Genomic DNA, 19033 nt, shown 5'->3' with positions numbered 1-19033 from the left:
AATGATTTTATGGTTGGGGCTGGGGGTCACAACGACATGAAGAAGTGTGTTAAAGGATTAAACATGAGGAAGGTCGAGAGCTATTGCTTTAAATGCTCACGTATCTGTGACTCCTTCTGGACAAGCCTTGCTTCCCTGTGGAGATGGCTGAGTAAGCAAAGTTTATGTCCTTCAGGGGATGGTCTTTGTCCAGTGACAGACTGATCAAGCCTTAGGAAACCCTGGGAACCTTGCCTCAAGGGGGGCAATTTAATATTTATTTCATATTCCCAAATACTCTGTGGAATCAGGCTGAGGTTGGTATCTCCCAGAATGTCTTGGCTTCTTCCTTCCTTGTCCTCACCCTGCTTCTCTCTCAGTGTTCTTCTGGGAGCATTTGAATAACTCACACACATGCCGGTCTCAGCTTCCAAGTCTAGGATAACCTTGCCCTGGACAACTTCACACAGAATGGCAGAGGTACGGTCAGCAGTGAAATGCACGTGGTCACAGCCTAAGAGTGAGCAAGATGACCCCTAAAAACCTAGAGGTGTAGTTAGAGTCAAAGAATGAATGTGAAGCCGGTAAACAAATATAGGACATAGAAGAAGGAAAGGGAAGAAAGCTTGTTAAGAAAGGGAAGAAAGTCATTCTCTGTGCAGCCCTGGCTGTCCTGGACCTAGCTCTTCAGACCAGGCTGGCCTTGAACTCAGAGATCTACCCGCCTCTGCCTCCTCTGCTTCATTCTCTAGTACATCTACATTTCAACTTCTAACATCGTCTCTGAATTTAAAGGCTTGTGCCACCACCACTCGGCCCTCGAAGATGTTTTAAGCAGGAACGAAAGCCATTAGTGTGTTACTCGGACTCTGTAAGGGCTTGGAGATCCTGAAGAACGGCATTATAAAGTTCGCAATCTGATGGACCTCTGCCACTGAGGAGACACTGAGGGTTTTGCTGCAGAGTAATATGGTGGGAACAGCGCCACCGGAAGGCCTGTATAGCAGCAGCCTGGAGACTATCCTATGGAATGTGCAGCAGGGGCACAGCTGGGTTACAGGGCTGACACATTAATTAATTAATTTAATTAAAGAGCTGACAGTACAGGGGCAAACAGCTGTATTAAAGAGGAGTAGTGTTCTGGAGTTATCAATCGTTGCCATGGCCACCTACCCTCTTCCCACCTTCCTCTTTATAATGTAACCAGAAATTAAGCTCTCATGTTTAGGAAATCCGGCCTCGGTTCCTCACTATTCGACAACGAAAGCGCTCAATAATGCATTTGTAGAAAAACTCAAAGGTAGAACTACTCATCTAATGCATTTATCTGCAGCTCTCCTCCCGGGAAGCACTGGCCTTTAGTTTTGATGAATGCACGTGTGTCATCTCTGAAACCTGTGATTTCCTCCCCTCAAATATCTTAGTGTCACTGTGGCTGCGCTGTCCTGCTGATGCCAATTATGCCACGCAGTGCCAGAGGCACTCCAGGAGCCAAGTCACTAACTACCGAGACCCGACACAAAGGTCCACAGGCATCACTAAACTACAGGCAGAGCAAATAGGTCTCACACTGCTAATTCTGGTCAATTACCACGCAGAATTCTAAGGCTGAGTGAGGGTTGGGAGGAAACGCTGTAAGCAGTTAATTATATTTGCTATAGAGACAAGAATGAAGAATAATGGTATGTCATGGATTTACCATCTATCCAGATACTTTTTTCTTTTCTTTTTGCTTTTCTTTCTTTCTTTCTTTTTTTTTTTTTTTTTTTTGGCTTATACATATGCTTTGCAGATAAGAATATGGAAGTCTGGGGGCAGACAACCTTTCCCAGATTTACACAAATACTACAGGGACAGTGCTTCTTCTAGGCAGATGTTCAGTGGAAGGAAACTAGCCAAAGTGTAGTGTTTGAGATGTATTTTCTCCCTCTCCTTTTCCCGTCCCCCACCACTTCCCTTTTTTTCTCCCTCGCTTCCCTTCTGTGTGTGTGTGTGTGTGTGTGTGTGTGTTTGTGTGTGTGTGTCTGTGTGTGTGTGTGTGTGAATGTTCAAGAACTCAAGCGATACAACACCTTTTGCACATGATTTATGTAGGCTTTCCAGATAGCTGTCTTTCTTTTTCCGAGTTTAAAAAGTATAGGATTTACCCAGTCAGCTTTACCTCAGGATGGCTACAGACTGCCTTTCCTAATAGTCACTGCTTCCCCTTTGTTAAAGGGTCAGCTATAAAATAAAGCTTCCTCTGCAGATAGCTTGTTCTCCAGACAGATTAGATAACTCGGGAGATGTGCCGCGGATGTAGAGCCTTTAACCCTAGGTCAGTCTTTCATCTCTCACCCAGATTAGCCCTGACAGCCGTTCAGGAACCTCCTTGAGAGGGAATGCCCAGCTGCCTACCTCAAGACAATCAGTGTCGAGAAATAAAACTTTCTGGCAGCCTTGAGATGCATTTGGTGCTCATCCGTGGCAGTTGCCTGTCGCTCCTCAGAGAAAATGGGGCTCTGCACCGGTCTGGGTGGAGTTTGCTCTGCGTGGCAAAAGATACTGACTACTAAATGGATATTGGTATCTATTACCAAAGCTCCATCCATAACAGAAGGGATAAATGACTCTTACCACGTGTGATCCTGAGTCTAGGAGAGTTGCTAAGCAAACGGAGCCTGTTAAGCTGAGGAGAAGCACCTCTAACCACACTTCACAAAGCTCCTTCTCCAGCTGCAGTTCCCCCAGAGTGATGTGGAAAGCAGGTACAACACGTCTTGCAGGTAAAACCTGTGGTGTCCAACTTAAGTATAACTTGATCATATAGATAAAATAGAATTTGCCTAAAAACCTCCTTTTATGTCATGATGAGTGTGATAAGATTGGAGAATATTTTGTGAATGAATTTTTTGATAACATAGACCAACAACCAACAACCAGCATGCCCTTCCTCCCACCTCTATCCCATGCCTATGTGACAGACCAATACACACACACACACACACACACACACACACACACACACACACACTAGTATGGCCATACTTTTTGCATCATAGGACTACAAACTATTTTTGCACTTGCATACGTTCTCTAGAACTCTTGCTGCAATTCCAACTCTCCCCAATTCTCCCTATACCCCTTCAATGAATGTAAGGAAGCCTTGACTAAATTATTATCTCATACACTCACCACTGCAATATTCATGTCCATTGTAATGCTCAGTGGGTATGCTTTATCTTCGCAATGTCAGTAAGAGTAAAAGATCTGGTTGGAGTACCAACGCAAGTTCACGACAAGCATTCTCCCTGTCTTAGAGTTTTACTGCTGTGAGGAGACACCATGACCATGCCAACTCTTCTACAGGAAAACATTTAACTGGCCTGGCTTACAGTTTCAGAGGTTCAGTCCATTATCATCATGGCAGGAAGCATGGTTCTGGAGGAGCAGACAGTTCTACATATGATCTGAAGGCAGCCAAGGGGAGACTCTCTTCTGCACTGGGCAGAGTCTGAGCATAGGAGACCTCAAAGCCCGCCCACACAGGGACATGCCTCCTCCGACAAGGCCATGTCTCCTAATAGTGCCACTCCCTATGGCCAAACATTCAAACACATGAATCTATGAAGACCATTCCTATCGAAACCACCACACCACACCACCAACTCACCATTTATTTATTTATATCCCCAATGCCTTTCTGATCTCAAAACCCCAATACCAATTGTGTGTGTGTGTGTGTGTGTGTGTGTGTGTGTGTGTGCATGAGCGTGTGTATGTGCATTAAAAAAAAACAAAGTTAGACTATCAGCATGGTTTTATGCTTTCTTTCAACTTAGGATATCCTGTGTTGTAGCCTTAGGCTTTTCACAACCTACTTTAATAAGGGTTCTTAAATGTTCAACCTCTATTCTAGTCCACCACCCACCAAAGGTAGTTGAAAAGAAAAGTTAATAGGGCAAAGGGGGTTGTGGGCCCTTTTAGAAACAGTTCTTTGGGACTGTACCAATCTTCATCGTCAGCAGTCACGTCTAGTCTGCAATCACCACTCATGCATCAGCAACAGCAGTTTGATCCAGAAAAAGCCGTGATGCTCTGCCAATTGGCCTGAGTCCCAAGGAGCAGCAAGGAGTTCCTAGAACACACCAAAGAGTTCTTTGGGGGACTTGACAAGTGAAGATCCTCTACACAATGCAATGTGAACCAATACAAGAACGTAGTCAGCAAAGACTAGCAAGGTAGAGCAAGGTGAGCCAATGCCTAAGCCTCTTCCCACTGTCTGGGGCGTCATAGTTATATTCTTTCTACACACCGTGTGTTCTCTCACCTGTGTCTGCTTCAGCAAAACGTCCTTTCACCTGTCTGCCCCAGCAAAACATCATATGACATAACTGAATTTCCAAAGAAATCAGAAATCTCCACTTCACTGGGTTTTACAGGGTGAATTACATTACCTACAAAATCCAATGTTGAAATCCTAACTACGAATGAAACTATACTTAAAGACAAGCTTTTAAAGGTGGGGTTGTAGAGAGAGCTCATTGACTGGCTGCTCTTACAGCCAATGGCCAGCACGCAAACGACAGCTCATAACCATATGTAACTCCAGTTCGTGATCTGATATGCACTCCTGTCTTCCACAGGCATATGGTACACAGATATGAATGCAGGCAAAACAGCCATTAACATAACATTAAAATATTTTTCTTTTTCTTTTAATTTTTTTTATTCTTTGTGAGTTTCACATTATGTACCGCAGTCCTGTTCATCTCATTATCCCTTCATATATGCACCTCTGCCCTTGCAACTGCCACCCAAAAGAAAATTAAAAAATCTTGCAGTGGAAGCTGCAGTATGTCACAGTGTGTCCCACAGTACGCCCTTTTGTCCAAACGTTTTTGCTTGTAAATGTTCATTGCCATGAGTCATTGTCCTGGTTCCAGGCCTCTGGCATCCGCTACACTATAAATACTGGATCCTCGCTGGGACTCTTCTTGGATATCCTGTTGTAGCCCTGTGTCATAAAGGTCCTGCATCTTTGGATCTGCGGGACCAGCCCCATCAGGAGCTCCAGTAATTCATAGATTGGATAGTGGTGTGGGCCAACTTAAAGCCCTGGATCAGGGCCTGGAAGGCTAATGAGCTGGTCAGACTACCAGCTCTCCTACACCTACACTACCAGGACAAGCTCTCCAGCACTGCTCGGGTGAGCTCGCCCAGTGCTAGAGCCAGTACGGGGCAGAGCCAGCTTTCTTACTCCCGTGCCCTCAAGACAGCCTACTCCTGCATGCACCACCAAGGCCAGCTACTCTGCTGCCCAGGAGAGGTGCAGGACCCACTCTCCCTGGTGCTGCTCTGGGGAAGGGTGGGGAGAGCTCCGCACAGCCCTTAGGCAACAACATTGTCCCAGGTGACAGCCCAGACCAAGGCCTTTGGTGGTAATATAAGTCAGCGACATCAACACAGAACCCTGCTGATGCATGCCCATGGATCCAGACATGGTCCTCAGTGGCACTGACTGAGACATCACCATGGCCTCAGGTGGCAGCAAAGCTACTTACACCAGGCTATCCCACTTGACACTCTTGTCTCCAGTCTCACCTCTCTTCATAGTTCTCAAACGGTTCTGCTTCTTCCCCCAGCCCACCCCCATCTCTCTATCACATATTTGTACGCTGTAGTGGCTCCCACATCAGGCAGGTGGGCCTCTCTAAAACCCTCTTTTTCAAATGTGAATAAGGTTAGCAGGGCTCATAACAGTGGAGCCCTAACCCAGTATGCCCGTTGTCCTTAAGGAAAAGAGAGAGACTTGGAGATGGTCAGGGACAGACAGAAGGAATGGGAGGCAGGCCTCAGGATAGAGAAATTCTTCTGATACCTTGATCTTGGGTCCAATATCTAGAACTATGACCAAAAAAAAGTTTGTCATTCAAGTCACCCCATCTGTGGCATTTTATTACGGCAGTCCCAGCATACTAATCCACAGAATATTTCTCTTTACATGTTTTAAAAAATTAATGCTTAGTAGCCACATAATCAATCATTTTCTAATTATTTTTTAACTAATTGTTTTCTTGAAATATTTAGGTCAAAGTAACAGATGATGCTTTTAACATCTTTGCATTATGTAACTCACTCTAAGATGAAAAAGTTCCACCTAAAATATCATAGCGAAAATTGATGAGAATAAATTATGGGTAATATTGATGCTGTTCTTTTGCAATTTGGGAGGGTTTAGCATTATTTCAAAATTAAAAAGGAGGAAGAGAGGGAGAGGGAAGAGAGAAATAGAGAGAGAGACGCACATACAGAGGGGGAGAAGGAGGTCTGAGAGAGGTGGGGGAGAGAACACAGGAATAAGTAGTGCTGTATGGCCAGGTAGCAGGCTTGGGTGCATAGGGGCCCACGTGCCTGAGCAGTGAGCCCCTATACCATGGGTTCTGAACTGGCTTATGGTATCTGGCACGGATTTCCTTTAGCAGAGCAGGACTCCTCAAGTCCGATAGAGCATGGCTGGTTGATCCCATCACAGTACTGACACCTTAAGTGGCTCCTGCTGGGCACTTTGAATTGCTGTCTTTTTACAACATGGATGCCAGGTTGCTAAAATCTTGCTTTGGGATTTACAGAAGAAGGTTGTGGTCAAGGTTTCACTGATGGGGTGTACCAAGGAAAACAGCTTTTCCAGTGTGATGAGGACTGGGGTGTGTTTGTTGCATTGAACAAACTGGAACTCATGGAAGATGGTGACAATGGATTGGAAAGTGATTTTGCGGGCCCAGGAGATGCAGTGCAGGATAACCCCATTGACAACTGGGATGAAGGTTTGATGGAGTACAGCTCTGTAGTTTTGCAAGTGTTGAAAGAACAATTCTCCTGCACATCAACGACATCATTCCAGATCACGTGATACAGGAAAGGAGGCCTCCCAAACTTGCCTTTATGTCAAGAGATGTCGGTGACAAAGGTTCATCTAGTCCTAATAAACCAAAGGTTCCAGGATCTACCTCATACCCTGGAAGCAGAAACATATCTGAATTATTTTATACCTTAAATGGGTCATCTGTTGACTCACGACAACAATCCACATCCAAAAATCCATGGTACATTGATGAAGTTGCAGAAGACCCTGCAAAGTCACTTCCAGAGATGGCTTCAGACTTCAGACATTCCTCACCTCCACTTCAACCTCCTCCCATGAACTCCTTGTCTAGCGAGAGCAGACTCCACTCCTAACCCTTCAGCTTGACAAAGATGCCCAACACTAACGGCAGCATGGCTCGCAGTCCACTCTCTCTGTCAGTGCAGTCTGTGATGGTGAGCGGAACAGCACGCCTGCCCAGGATAGGCCACCCTTGCCCAGCTCTTCTGGGAATGCACACAGGCTAGAGGTAGGCTTACTGACTGAAGTAAAAATGAACAACCCTCCACCCCAGTTCCGTGAGGTTATCCGTTGGATTGGCCAGCCACCAGGGCTCAGTGACGTGCTAGCTGGGCTGGAACTGGATGATGAATGCACAGGTTGCACCGATGGAACTTTCAGGGGCACGCGCGATTTCACCTGTGCTCTGAAGAAGGCACTGCGTGTGAAATGGAAGAGCTGCAGACCAGACTATGGGTTTGCATCCTCGCAGACTGTTTCCAATCAGATGAAAGGGGTAGCTCTTTAGCATTTGGAGGCTACTGAAGTGAAGTACTAGAAGAAAATACTCCACCTAAAATGGAAAAGGACGGTTTAAAGATAATGATTGGAAAGAAGAAAGGCATCCAAGGCCATTGCAATTCTTGTTACTTAGACTCAACTTTTCTCTGCTTGTTTGCTCTTAGTTCTGCCCTGGACACTGTATTACTTAGACCCAACGAGAAGAATGATACAGAGTGTTATAGTGAGACTCGAGCTACTAAGGACAGAGATAGTTATTCCTCTGAGAATATATGGATAGGTGTGTGTGCCGCAAAGATTATGAAACTGAGGAAAATACTTGAAAAAGTTGAGGCCACATCAAGATTTACCTCTGAGAAAAAGATCCTGAAGAATTTCTAAATGTCCCATTTCATGATTTTTTTTTTTTTTCGGAGCTGAGGACCGAACCCAGGGCTTTGTGCTTGCTAGGCAAGTGCTCTACCACTGAGCTAAATCCCCAACTCATGATATTTTAAGGATGGAACCATTGCTAAAAATAAGGTCAGCAGGTCAAAAAGTTTAAGACTGTAACTTCTATCAAATTTCTATGGAAAAGAATGAGAAAGCCGGAGTACCCACAATTCAGCAGTTATTAGAATGGTCTTTTATCAACAGCAGCCTGAAATTTGCAGAAGCACCATCATGTTTGATTATGCAGATGCCTCGGTTTGGAAAAGACTTTAAACAATTTTTTTTAAAAAAATTTTCTTCCCCAGAATTAAATATAACAGATTTACCTGAAGACACTCCCAGGCAGTGCCTCTTCTGTGGAGGACTCGCAATGTATGAGTGTAGAGAGTAGATGCTATGATGACCGGACATCTCAGCAGGGAAGACCCAGCAGTTCTATAAGACCTGCAGCACCCAGGTTCACCTTCATCCCCGAAGGCTGAATCGTACTTATCATCCATCTTCCCAAAGACTTGCACTGGGACTGGGGACATGGATGCATCCCATGTCAGAAGATGGAGTTATTTGCTGTTTTCTGCATAGAAACGAGCCATTCTGTTGCTTTTATGAAGGACGGGAAGGGTGACTCTGCCTGGCGCTTCTTTGACAGCATGGCTGATGGAGATGGAGGTCAGAATGGCTTCAACATTCCACAAGTGACACTCTGCCCAGAAGTAGGAGAAGATGTCTCTGGAGGACCTGCACTCTTTGGACTCCAGAAGGATTCAAGGCTGTGCACACAGACTTCTTTGCGATGCATACATGTGCATGTACCAGAGTCCAACCATGAGCTTGTACAAATAACCATGCCGAGACCGAGCAGACTCCAGTGCCGTGGCTTCCTCAGCTGGCCATTCTGTCTGGCGCCCATTGCCGGCAATGGGTGTCTCTTGGGATGAGGCCCTTCAGCAAAGGACTCCTGTGTTTCCGAACAAATTGCTTTTGTGTTCCTGAAGTATTTAATAAGAAGCATTTTGCACTCTAGGAAGTATGTTTGTGTTGATTTTTTAAGAAGTCTAAATGAAGTTATTAATATCTGAAACTTTAAGTTAACTGCATTGATATGATATTTTTGGAAGCATACAATTTTAATTGTGACGTCTAAACCTCTTTTAGTCCATTGAGGATGTAAATAAATATTTCTTCTTATGGACCAAGGATATCATTTTTCTTTCGTAGCTAATGATTGCCTTGAGAGAGACTAATAATACGGTTTTATTAAGAGTCTACCTTTACTCCGGTTGTTGAAGGTGTGCTAATTGTTAATTTTCCTTATAGTGCTGATTTCCTGCATGTCTGTACTTTGCCGAGTTTCTGTGTTCCTGCAGCAGTGGTCAGAACATGCTGAGATTCCTTTCGTGGTGTTATTTTTTATTCTGGCTTTGAGATAAATGACTGACTCTGTCATAGAATGTCCATTTTTGATGTGTTCTTGGAGGATTAAGGTACAAAGCAAGCATCTTATCATAGTAAGAAGTTGTTGCCAAGCAGGTCGTCTGTAGGGGCTCTGTATGGGAAGAGTGCAATGGTTTCTGTAATGACTGAGACATAGGTAAGGTATAGACTCTTACACAGGTACACAGTCCAGAGAAAGGAAAGCTGACTCAGAGACGGTACCAACATTTCTGTGGGGAAAAAAAGTGTTAGGTATTTAAAATTCTCATCTCAAATAAATTATTTTATTAAAAAAAAAGGTGCTATATGGATGAAGGTCCTTCACAAGGCTCTAACTATTTGAGTTAAAGTTAACCCACAAAGTAAGTCATCTGCAAGAAAACGGATAGAAATGGGATCATCATTTCAAGTAAAATAAACCAGGCTCATAAGACAAATATCATGTATCTTCTCTCAACCCTAAAATCTGAACTTTACAATAACTAAACCGCCAACCAAAGAGTACACATGGAGTGGGGACCCATGGCTCCAGCCACATATGTAGCAGAGGATGGCCTTGTTGAATATAAACAGAAGAAGAGCGCTTGGTTCTGGGGAGACTCGATGCCCCAGTGTAGGGGAATGCCAGGGTGGGGAGGCAGGAGAGTGTGGGTGTGTGTGGGACACCCTCATAGAAGGAGGGGGAGGGGGATGGGATAGGGGGGTTCTGGAGGGGAAACCAGAAAAGGGGATAGCATTTGAAATGTAAATACATAAAATATTCAATTAAAAAAAACTAATCAGATTTAAAAGCAGAGGGAAGGAGTATTTGGGAAGAGGAAGAAGGCCAGTGGGAGAGGCAATGAGATTGAGTAACATGAAAGCGTATGACGTACATGCGTGGGAACGTCATAACAAACTCCATCATTCCATACAATAAATATACCTTAATAAAAATAACTTTAAATAGCAAGATTAAATTTCAGAAAGGTACAGTTCTAGAATATTTACAGGATTCTTACTCTGCAGGCAATATCGCTTAGGCACAAGACCAAGAAAGCCTTCTTAGAGACAGATGAATAGTCTAGTCAAGCAGAGAATCTTAGCATGAGTGCTTTCTGTTCGAAGGACTTGAGTTCTCAGTTAGCGATGAGAAAGGGCCATGCAAGAAGTACTCGTTCAAAAGTCCTGTTCCTTGGAGAGGAGAGAGCAAGTGCAGATGGAGACATTGAACCAGGTTAGGTGTTTCCAGACTCATGGCTTCTTATCCAAAGAACCAAAAGCACAGACTTTCACAGATTTGCAAAGTAGCCCTAAATAAATAGTATAGAACAGGAATTAATGTGTCTCACAGAAGCAGCAACCACATGAGAACAGGTCACAGCCGGCCTCTTTTTATTGGATTAAAGGAAGCAGAGTTAGGGGTAAGGTTAGCTACTAGAGGGTACAGCTAGAGTGGTTGTCTATTTTGCTAGATAAATTAGGTCACATATACTTTTTCCTACTATACATGTTCACTCCCACAATGCATCTGGTTTTAATGTATGTACACACAATTACGCAAGCTTAAGATGGTAGATGGGGCATTATTCTTAAATTTCACTTGAAAGACAGTTTTTCCTTGTTGTTCATGCATCTAAAACCAGTTCTCAAAATACTCTCAGCCGGATGTGTCCTTCTATTCTTCATATTGGATACACTGGAAATATATTGTAATATGAACTGCCTAAAGTTGATTACTACTAGGAGTGGAAAAATCTAGTGTGTGTGTGTGTGTGTGTGTGTGTGTGTGTGTGTGTGTGTGTGTGTGTATACTTTTTGTCTTAAACTATGGGGAGAGTAACAAAACAATTTACAAGAACAAACCTTTAGGAGCTCATTTAAGAAGTCACTCACCATCTGGCCCCGTCTCTGCAGGGCATTCAGCCTCTTCACGTTTGCCTGTAAGAGGATTTTCACAGAGTCCTTAGCTAAGACATTAAAAGTTGTTTTTTATTTTGTTTTGTGTTATTCAATATGCACTTTTCAAATTCCAAGAGAGTTGTAATGGTAAAATATATAGCAGAAAAAATGTTTTTCTTATTTTCCCACATCTGTATTTTTATTGGATATTTTATTTATTTACATTTTAAATTTCCAAATTTCCCCTCCAGTAATTCCCTATCTCATCCCACCTCCCACTGCTTCTCTGAGGGTGCTACCCCACCCACCCACTCCCCCCTCCCTGCCCTAACATTCCCCTACACTGGGGCATCAAGGCTTCACAGGACCCAGGACCTCTCCTCCCATTGATGCCTGACAAAGCCATCCTCTGCTACATATGTGGTTAAAGCCATGGGTCTGTCCCTGTGTACTCTCCAGTTGGTGGTTTAATCCCTGGGAGCTCTGGGGACTCTGTTTGGTTGATGTTGTTCTTCCTATGGGGTTGTGAACCCCTTCAGCTCCTTCAGTCCTTTCTCTAACTCCTCCATTGGGGACCCCATGCTCAGTTCAATGGTTGGCTATGAGCATCCACATGTGTATTTGTCAGGCTCTGGCAGAGCCTCTCAAGAGACAGCTATATGAGGCTTCTGTCAGCAAGCACTTCTTGGCATAAGAAATAGTGACAGGGTTTGGTGGCTGTACATGGGATGGAGCCCCAGACGGAGCAGTCTCTGGGTGGCCTTTCCTTCAGTCTCTGCTCCACACTTTATCTCTGTACTTCCTCCCGCCAATACTTTTCCCCCTTCTTAAGAAGGACTGAAGCTCTGTACTTTGGTCTTCCTTTTTTCTTTGGTTTCATGTGGTCTGTGAATTGTATCTTGGGTAATCCAAGCTTTTAGACTAATATCCACTTATCTGTGACTGCATACCATGTGTGTTCTTTTGTGACTGGGTTACCTCACTCAGGATGATATTTACTAGTTCCATCCATTTGCCTAAGAATTTCATGAAGTCATAGTATTCCACTGTGTAAATTTGCAACATTTTCTATATCCATTCCTCTGTTGAAGGACATCTGGGTTCTTTCCAGCTTCTGGCAATTATAAATAAGGCTTCTATGAACATAGTGGAGCATGTGTCCTTGTTATGTGTTGGAGCATTGTTTGGGTATATGCCCAGGAGTGGTTTACCTGAGTCCTCAGGTAGTACTATGTCTAATTTTCTGAGGAACTTCAAGACTGATTTCCACAGTGGTTGTACCAGCTTGCAAATCCACCAACAATGGAGGAGTGTTCCTTTTTCTCCACATCCTCACCAGCATCTTTTGTCACCTGAGTTTTCTATCTTAGCCATTCTGACTGATGTGAGGTGGAATCTCAGGGTTGTTTTGATTTGCATTTCCCTGATGACTAAGGATGTTGAGCATTTCTTTAGGTGCTTCTCAGTCATTCGATATTCCTCAATTGAGAATTTTTTTTGTTGAGTTCTCTACCCCATTTTTAATAGGGTTATTTGCTTCTCTTGAGTTCTTATATATATATATTGGATATTAGCCCTCTATAGGAGGTAGAATTGGTAAAGATCTTTTCCCAATCTGTTGTTGCCGTTTTGTCCTATTAACAGTGTCCTTTGCCTTACAGAAGCTTTGCAATTTTATGAGGTCCATTTGTTCATTCTTGATCTTAGAGCGTAAACCATTGGTGTTCTGTTCAGCAAATTTTCCCCTGTGCCCACGTGTTCGAGGCTCTTCCCCACTTTTTCTTCTATTAGTTTCAGTGTATCTGATTTAATGTGGAGGTCCATGGTCCATTTGGACTTGAGCTTTGTACAAGGAGATAATAATAGATCATTTTGTATTCTTGTACATGTTGAGCTCCAGTTGAACCAGCACCCTTTGTTGAAAATGCTGTCTTTTTTTTCCACCGGATCATTTTAGCTCCTTTATCAAAAATCAAGTGACCATAGGTGTGTGGGTTCATTTCTGGGTCTTCAATTCTATTCTATTGATCTACCTGCCTGTCTCTGTACCAATATCATACAGTTTTCTTGTTTGTTTGTTTGGTTTTTTTTTTTTTTTGCTTTTAATTTGTTATGAGTTATTTTTATTGGGTTTTTTTTGTTTACATTTCAAATGTTATTCCTTTTCCCAGTTTACTGGACATAAGCCCCCTATCCCATTCCCCTCCCCTTCTTCTATAAGGGTGTTCTCCCTCCCCTAGCACCCTCCCTTTCAGCTCCCCCATGACATTCCCCTACACTGGGGGGTCCAGCCTTGGCAGGACCAAGGGCTTCTCCTCCCATTGGTGCCCAACAAGGCCATCTTCTGCTACATATGCAGCTGGAGCCATGGGTCAGTCCATGTATAGTCTTTGGGTAGTGGTTTAATCCCTGGTAGCTCTGGTTGGTTGGCATTGTTGTTCTTATTGGGTTGCAAGCCCCTTCAGGTCCTTCAATCCAATTTTTATCACTATTACTCTGTAATACAGCTGGAGGTCAGGGATGGTGATTCCCCCAGAAGTTCTTTTATTGTTGAGAATAGTTTTTGCTATCTTGAGGGTTTTTTTTTTATTATTACAAATGAATTTGCACATTGCTCTTTCTAACTCTCTGAAGAATTGAGTTGGAATTTTGATGGGGATTGCATTGAATCTATAGATTGCTTTTGGCAAGATGACCATTTTTACTATATCAATCCCGCCAATCCATGAGCATGGGAGGTCTTTCCATCTTCTGAAATCTTCTTTGTTTTCTTTCATCAGAGACTAGAAGTTCTTGTCGTACAGATCTTTCACTTGCTTGGTTAGAGTCACACCAGGGTATTTTATATTATGTGACTATTTTGAAGGGTGTCGTTTCCCTAATTTCTTTCTCAGCCTGTTTATCCTTTGAGTAGAGGAAGGCTGGTGTAAATGGTTGCTTCTTACCCTTCAATTTCAGGGACATACTGCCATACCATGCAGGGCCAAGGTTATCTGTAGCCACTGTGGGCAATACTGAGACTGGACACTTCCACACTAAAGATTGCATGTGTTTTTGTGAGTTAGAGATGCTTAACATCTCTCAGCGCATGGACTACAAGCTTGCTCTTGCAGTCAAGTTCTTCACTGGGCAACACTGCATAACGCTCTAGGCATGGCATATCTTTTCTGAATCTCTGTCATTTTTGTCTAATTGGTAATAAAAGCTACTTCACCAGATAAAAATACTTCATCAATAAAAGCTACTACATCTTGTGAATGTTAATTCAGAAGTATCTGTGAACACTTTATCATTTATAAAATCAGTATAGACAGAAAGAAGAGGGGGAGGAAAGGAGAGAGGGAGGAGGGGAAATGAGAAGAGAGAGGGGCAGGAAGAAGGAGGGCAAAGTATGAAGATGAAAAAGGGGAGGGAAGGGAAAAATGGAAAAAAGATAGGGACGTGAGGGGCCACGTTCCACCTTGCAGCTGGTGCGTGTGAACGCCTGCTATGACAGACAAAATGGGGAGGAACTAGACTACATTGCATCCTCTCCTCCGTGGTGGTGCCAGGCTCTTGGAACACCAACACCCACTCAAGAGAGGTGGAACATAGCCTAAGATGAGGCTGAAGCTGAGGTCCTCATACTCCCTGACACCCAGATGCCAATGAGAACCACAAGGAGTTGAGAATGAGGGGGCCTGCAGACTGGTGGCAAGCCTGGGGCCAGGGGGAGGGAGAATCTGGCTTACCTCAGGGGTGAGCAACTGTAGTTTAGAGGGGCCTTCTGCAGGAGACTTAGGCTGTCCAGCTTCCTATGATGAAGGCTTCCTCCCAGAGACAGTCCTTTCTTATCCAAATTGCTTATTCATAGTAGAAAATGAAGGCATACAATTTACTCATGGTAGACTAGAGATTAAATACCTTTGTTAGAAGGAATGTCTGGGAAGGGAAGCTTATTGGCTAAACCCTCAAGGCTCATCTAGATACCTCATTAGCATGGAGAACTCTCTGCTCTGTGCTACATGACTAGTTGTCATGATCCTCATGTGGGATGTGGTGATCACATGCTCCAGGACAGGAACCAGGACAGGAGTAGATGAAAAGCCTACCGGTTCTCAGAGATGAGAATTACTAGGGTTTCTGAATCTGCTCAACCTTCCCAGTTTTTGTCTAGTGACAAGGTTCCATGTGGCCCACAAGGAGAGCAGGAGAACAAGACCAAAGGACAGTCTAGGGGTCAGAAGAAAGAGGGAACATGAGGTGGAGAAAAATTAGCTGTACCACCTTGCCAGGAGGTGACAGCATTATTTATGTTAACCTTCTGTTTATTATCTCCAGTGGGTACTGTCTGGAGACTTCCATAAAGAAAGGGACTTTCGTGGAAAGTACGTATATATCAAAGACTTACTCTCCACTTGTGTACGTATGTGTGTGCATGTGTCTTGAGTTATGGGAAGATTATGGGACAGAAGAGTTACAGGGAGCAAAGTCTTAGACGTCAAAGACATCAGACATCATCTACCCTCTGGCCCCATCCCTGCTCAACTTCCTGCTCCACATTTGCAAGGAATATTTTGGGGGTATTTTTGTTTTGTTTTGTTTTGTTTGTTTGTTTATTTGTTTCTTAGTTTTTATTGTTGCCTGCTTTCCAGGGCTGGAGAGATGGCTCAGCAGTTTGGAACACTTTCCTGGCTGCATGCAATTCTTAGCACTCACGGGTAGCTCCCAACTGTTTGTGACAACGGTTCCAGGAGATCTGATGACCTCTCCTGGCCTCTGTATGTACCAGGCACACATGTAGTACACAGATATACATGCAGACAAAATACCAACACATAAAATTAACTAATAATAATTTTAAAACAAAATAAGTTACACAAGGATTTTCGTTGGATGAGCAGGGGAAGAGTCAAAGAAAATTATTTTCAAAGAACCTTTGAGAGCCTTTCTTTTCTTTCTGATTTGCAATAGACTGCAGCTTTTCTGTCCTCTGTTGGGAGGAGAAGGGGAACAAAGAAGAGAAAGGGAATCTGTAAGGCAAGCCCTCCCAAGGAGAAAAGCATTTCCCAGCTCTGAAGGTGATATTCCTTCCCATCTGGCTGCGGGTGAGATTGAGGCCATCACATCATGTTTAATATTTTAACAAGGATGTGGCCATAAATAACACCATTGCAATATATGTGACTCTATAAACCAGAGAGAGGTTATGTGCCTGAGCTTTTACACGATGAAGCTTCAGGGCTACAAAGGAAAAGAGAAATGCAGTCAGAACTTGATTTTACCATCTCACAATCACAGGGAAGAAACAGTGAACCAGTGGATGATAAGAACCAGTGTGTTGCATTTCTAGCAGTATTTTGTGAAGGCCTAGCTTAGGTCCAGAGATGCTCATATGGATGCGTAATAAAGCACCAAACGGGGGTGGTGAACAGAGCAATCAAATCTCTGAAGCAAACAGAGGATTCGCTGCTCCACAGGAACTCAGGCTAAGTTCTGAGTTAGCTTCACGAGACTATTTTTTGCTATTATTGTTTTCATATATTCCACAACATTCATTCTTCCATTCAGGCGAAACCCCTCACGCCAGGACTAGGGAAGCACCTGCAGAGGAGGAGGAGAGACTATATGAGCCTAACATCTGGAAGGACCGGAGCAGACACCAGATATGGCAGGACCGCTGCCCCAAGAACTCACAGGGGCTGTGGTTGCCTACACAAGACATGTACAAGATCGAGCCAGTCAACATTCCAGCATGGAGAGGGAGGGGCACAGGAGAACTGTCTTAGTTAGGCTTTTATTGCTGTGAAGAGACACCATGATCTAGACAACTCTTATAAAGGCAAACATTTAATTGGGGCTGGCTTACAGTGTGAGAGGTTCAGTCCATTGTCATCATGGCGGGAAGCATGGCAGTGTGCAGGCAGACGTGGTGCTAGAGGAGCATAGAGTTCTACACCGTGATCCACAGGCAGCCAGGAGGGGGCTCTGATTGCACACTGGGCAGAGCTTGAGCATAGGAGACATCAAAGCCCACCTACACAGTGACATACTTCCTCTAAAAAGGCCACACCTATTCCAATAAGACCACACTTCCTAATAGTGTAACTCCCTGTGGCCAAGCATTGAAACGCATGAATCTATGGAAGCCAAACGTATGCAAACTACTACAAGAACCCCACCCTTAACTATGGAGCTGCTATGGACAGTTAATGGTTTCTCAGGAACAGTTGGTGAGTTTCATTTGAGAGTATGGGTCCTTGTAGGTCAACCAGACTTTGACGGATGGTCTCACACCCAGAAGTATATGGACAGCAAAAATGAGAGCTGATAAGCTATTGAATTGTAAAAAAGAGGGGTTGGGGATTTAGCTCAGTGGTAGAAGACAGGAAGTTGGCAGAGTGTTTGTTATGAAGGTGAGGGTGGATCCGGAGGCAGCAAGAGTGGTGATTGTGGGTAAATTTGATCAAAATATGTTATATACAATTCTTAAAGAATTAATAAAATAATTTTGAAAATTCAGTTTTTAATGTTCCGTTTGAATTTTAAAAATCTCCTCTAAAAGGGTAGTCTAGCCCATTATTAGATAAGTTAAGCAATTATCAAATATGCTAATAGAGATATTAGATGAGAAACTTTACTTCTCTGGTAAAGCCTTTCAAATATACTCAACTTTGACCCATTGTGTTCTCCAATAAAAATCTCATATAAAGATCTTATGAAGAGTTGTTTTCATTAGGAATATTTGCATATATATATATGGGAAATATATACATATATATAATGAGTTTTATAAGGTATATATTTTGTAACAAAGGACATGCGTCTAATGCATTTCCCTGCCCTGTCTCCCCAGCCCTGAAACACTTTCTGTCAAGTCTGCTGCATTTACAAGCCAGGAGGTTCGTAAGAGCCCCTGGTCCACAAGGGCAGCACATTACAGCAGAGACTGCAGAACTCATATTGGGTGTATCTCATTAGCATTCTGCCTCCCATCCCCCCATCTTAAGGCCCTCTGTGAATTTCACGGTCAAGCCCCAACAGCCTCTAGAGCAAAGGTGGCAATATTCTTAACATTTAGTGACTAATACATCATCCTTTCAATAACAAAAACAAGTTTTTTCCCCACACACCTGCCAGAAGTAATACATAATATAGAGAGCTGGCCACCTTGGTCTGTACTTCAGTGTCAGCTTGGGAAACTTTTCTGGAAGAATATGCCTTTAAAGAAACCACAGAGCTAATTGACACAGGTCTGAATACCACAGCCATGACATATGTGATCAGTCCTAAATAGAGGCATCATATGATGAGGCTGATGTAAGACCTGGAGGCATGTACACATAATGTGATTCAAGTCAGATATTTTCCCTGTGTTGAGCATGGAGCCCAGGATTCACACATGGTAGCCAAGTGCTTTTCCACTGAGCTCCACTCTCACCCAAAGGCAAATTTCACCCCTTAAGAGTGAGAAAATTCTGCACAGATTCAGCTACACAGAGAACCTGAGTTCAGCTGGTTGTTTATTGATATCTATCCTTGTTTGTGTGTGTATCTTTGTATCCTGTATCCTTGTATAGCACAGAGTGTGAAAGAGACTTGGAACACCTGGCGATGCCATCTGGTGGACTAATACAATAGTCCACTAGAGTAGACTAACATCATAGTAGACTAAGGATGACT

At 43.5% G+C, this 19033-nt stretch overlaps 1 protein-coding gene across 1 annotated transcript in view; it reads left to right on the top strand.

Annotated features, from left to right (window-relative positions):
- The window catches only part of Cyld (CYLD lysine 63 deubiquitinase), an 88077-nt gene extending 78819 nt beyond the window's left edge, over positions 1–9258 (top strand). Inside the window, 10 exon segments of the mRNA XM_032899269.1 lie at positions 6591–6779; positions 6782–7276; positions 7279–7608; positions 7611–7854; positions 7856–7901; positions 7904–7976; positions 7979–8015; positions 8108–8554; positions 8556–8774; positions 8776–9258. Of these exon segments, the coding sequence (XP_032755160.1) occupies positions 6591–6779; positions 6782–7276; positions 7279–7608; positions 7611–7854; positions 7856–7901; positions 7904–7976; positions 7979–8015; positions 8108–8554; positions 8556–8774; positions 8776–8899 (2204 nt within the window). The 3' untranslated portion in view covers positions 8900–9258.
- The last annotated feature ends 9775 nt before the right edge of the window (positions 9259–19033 follow it).

The sequence above is a fragment of the Rattus rattus genome, chromosome 4 (genome assembly GCF_011064425.1).
Source record: "Rattus rattus isolate New Zealand chromosome 4, Rrattus_CSIRO_v1, whole genome shotgun sequence".
Taxonomy (NCBI): domain Eukaryota; kingdom Metazoa; phylum Chordata; class Mammalia; order Rodentia; family Muridae; genus Rattus; species Rattus rattus.
The sequence above is the reverse complement of the archived record's forward strand: the minus strand, read 5'-3'. Positions and strand labels throughout refer to the sequence as shown.